The sequence below is a fragment of the Eimeria tenella genome, genomic scaffold (assembly GCF_000499545.2).
Source record: "Eimeria tenella Houghton genomic scaffold, Eth_scaff2846, whole genome shotgun sequence".
In the NCBI taxonomy this organism is placed as follows: domain Eukaryota; phylum Apicomplexa; class Conoidasida; order Eucoccidiorida; family Eimeriidae; genus Eimeria; species Eimeria tenella.
The window spans coordinates 1,222-2,062 of NW_013542725.1; the positions used below are offsets into that span (position 1 = coordinate 1,222).

Here is an 841-nt window from a genome sequence, read left to right on the forward strand (position 1 = left end):
ATTGGAGAAAGAAATTTAAAATATAAATCAAAAATTGAAAAAAAATGCAAAAAATCTCCTAAGTGCATGCAGCCCCTCATTATAAACAGGCCCTTGGGGCCCCCTAAAGGGGCCCCCAAGGGCCTTAGGGGCTCCCAAGGTCCTCAGGGGCCCCCCTGAGCTCCTTAGAGGCCCCCTAAGTGCTTAGGCGCCCACATAAACTCCTAAGGCCTCTCTAGACCCTCAGGGGCCCCCAAGGAACTAGGGGGCCCCCCAAAGTCTTCAAAGGGCCCCTATGCCCTCATGTGGCCCCCTAGGCCCTTAGGGCCCCTTTTAGACTCCTGGGGGCCCCCATAGGCCCATAAGGGGCCCCCTAGACCCGTAGGGGCCCCCTTAGACCCTTAAGGGCCCCCCTAGGACGTTAGGTGCCCCCGAGGGGCCCCCTTGGGACTTACGCGTTTGAGTGGCGGCAGCAGCAACTGGGCACTGGAGAAGAGGGGCCCCCTGAGGGGCCCCGGGGGCCCCCCTTTCCCGCAAAACTGGGTACTTTCAAAAGCCTCTTCCGGGGTTTTGGGGGCCCCCTTTAGGGCCCCCAACTCTCTAGCCACTACCCGCAGCTTTTCGCGCAGCACCAGCGCTGGGAGCAGCGCAGCAGCAACTTCCTGGTGTCTGTACACCTCAAACCCCACATCTGCAGCAGCAGCAGCAGCAGCAGCACGCCCAGCGCCCAAACCGGGGCCCCCGGAGACCCCCGGGGTCCCCTGCGAGGGGGCCCCCCTGGCCACTGGGGGCTCCCCAGCTTCCCCTGCAACAGAAGGGCCCCCCTCCCCATGGGGCCCCCCCCCCTCCCCCTGGGGGCCCA

The 841-nt window shown here is 63.7% G+C and overlaps 1 protein-coding gene across 1 annotated transcript; it reads right to left on the reverse strand.

The window, feature by feature from the left end:
* Positions 1 to 392: 392 nt before the first annotated feature.
* Positions 393 to 830, reverse strand: ETH_00033910 (uncharacterized protein; the record flags this gene model as incomplete). Its single annotated transcript, XM_013375524.1, has 1 exon — positions 393 to 830. A coding segment is annotated over one exon (438 nt), but the record flags the coding sequence as incomplete, so codon positions are not given.
* Between the last annotated feature and the right edge of the window lie 11 nt (positions 831 to 841).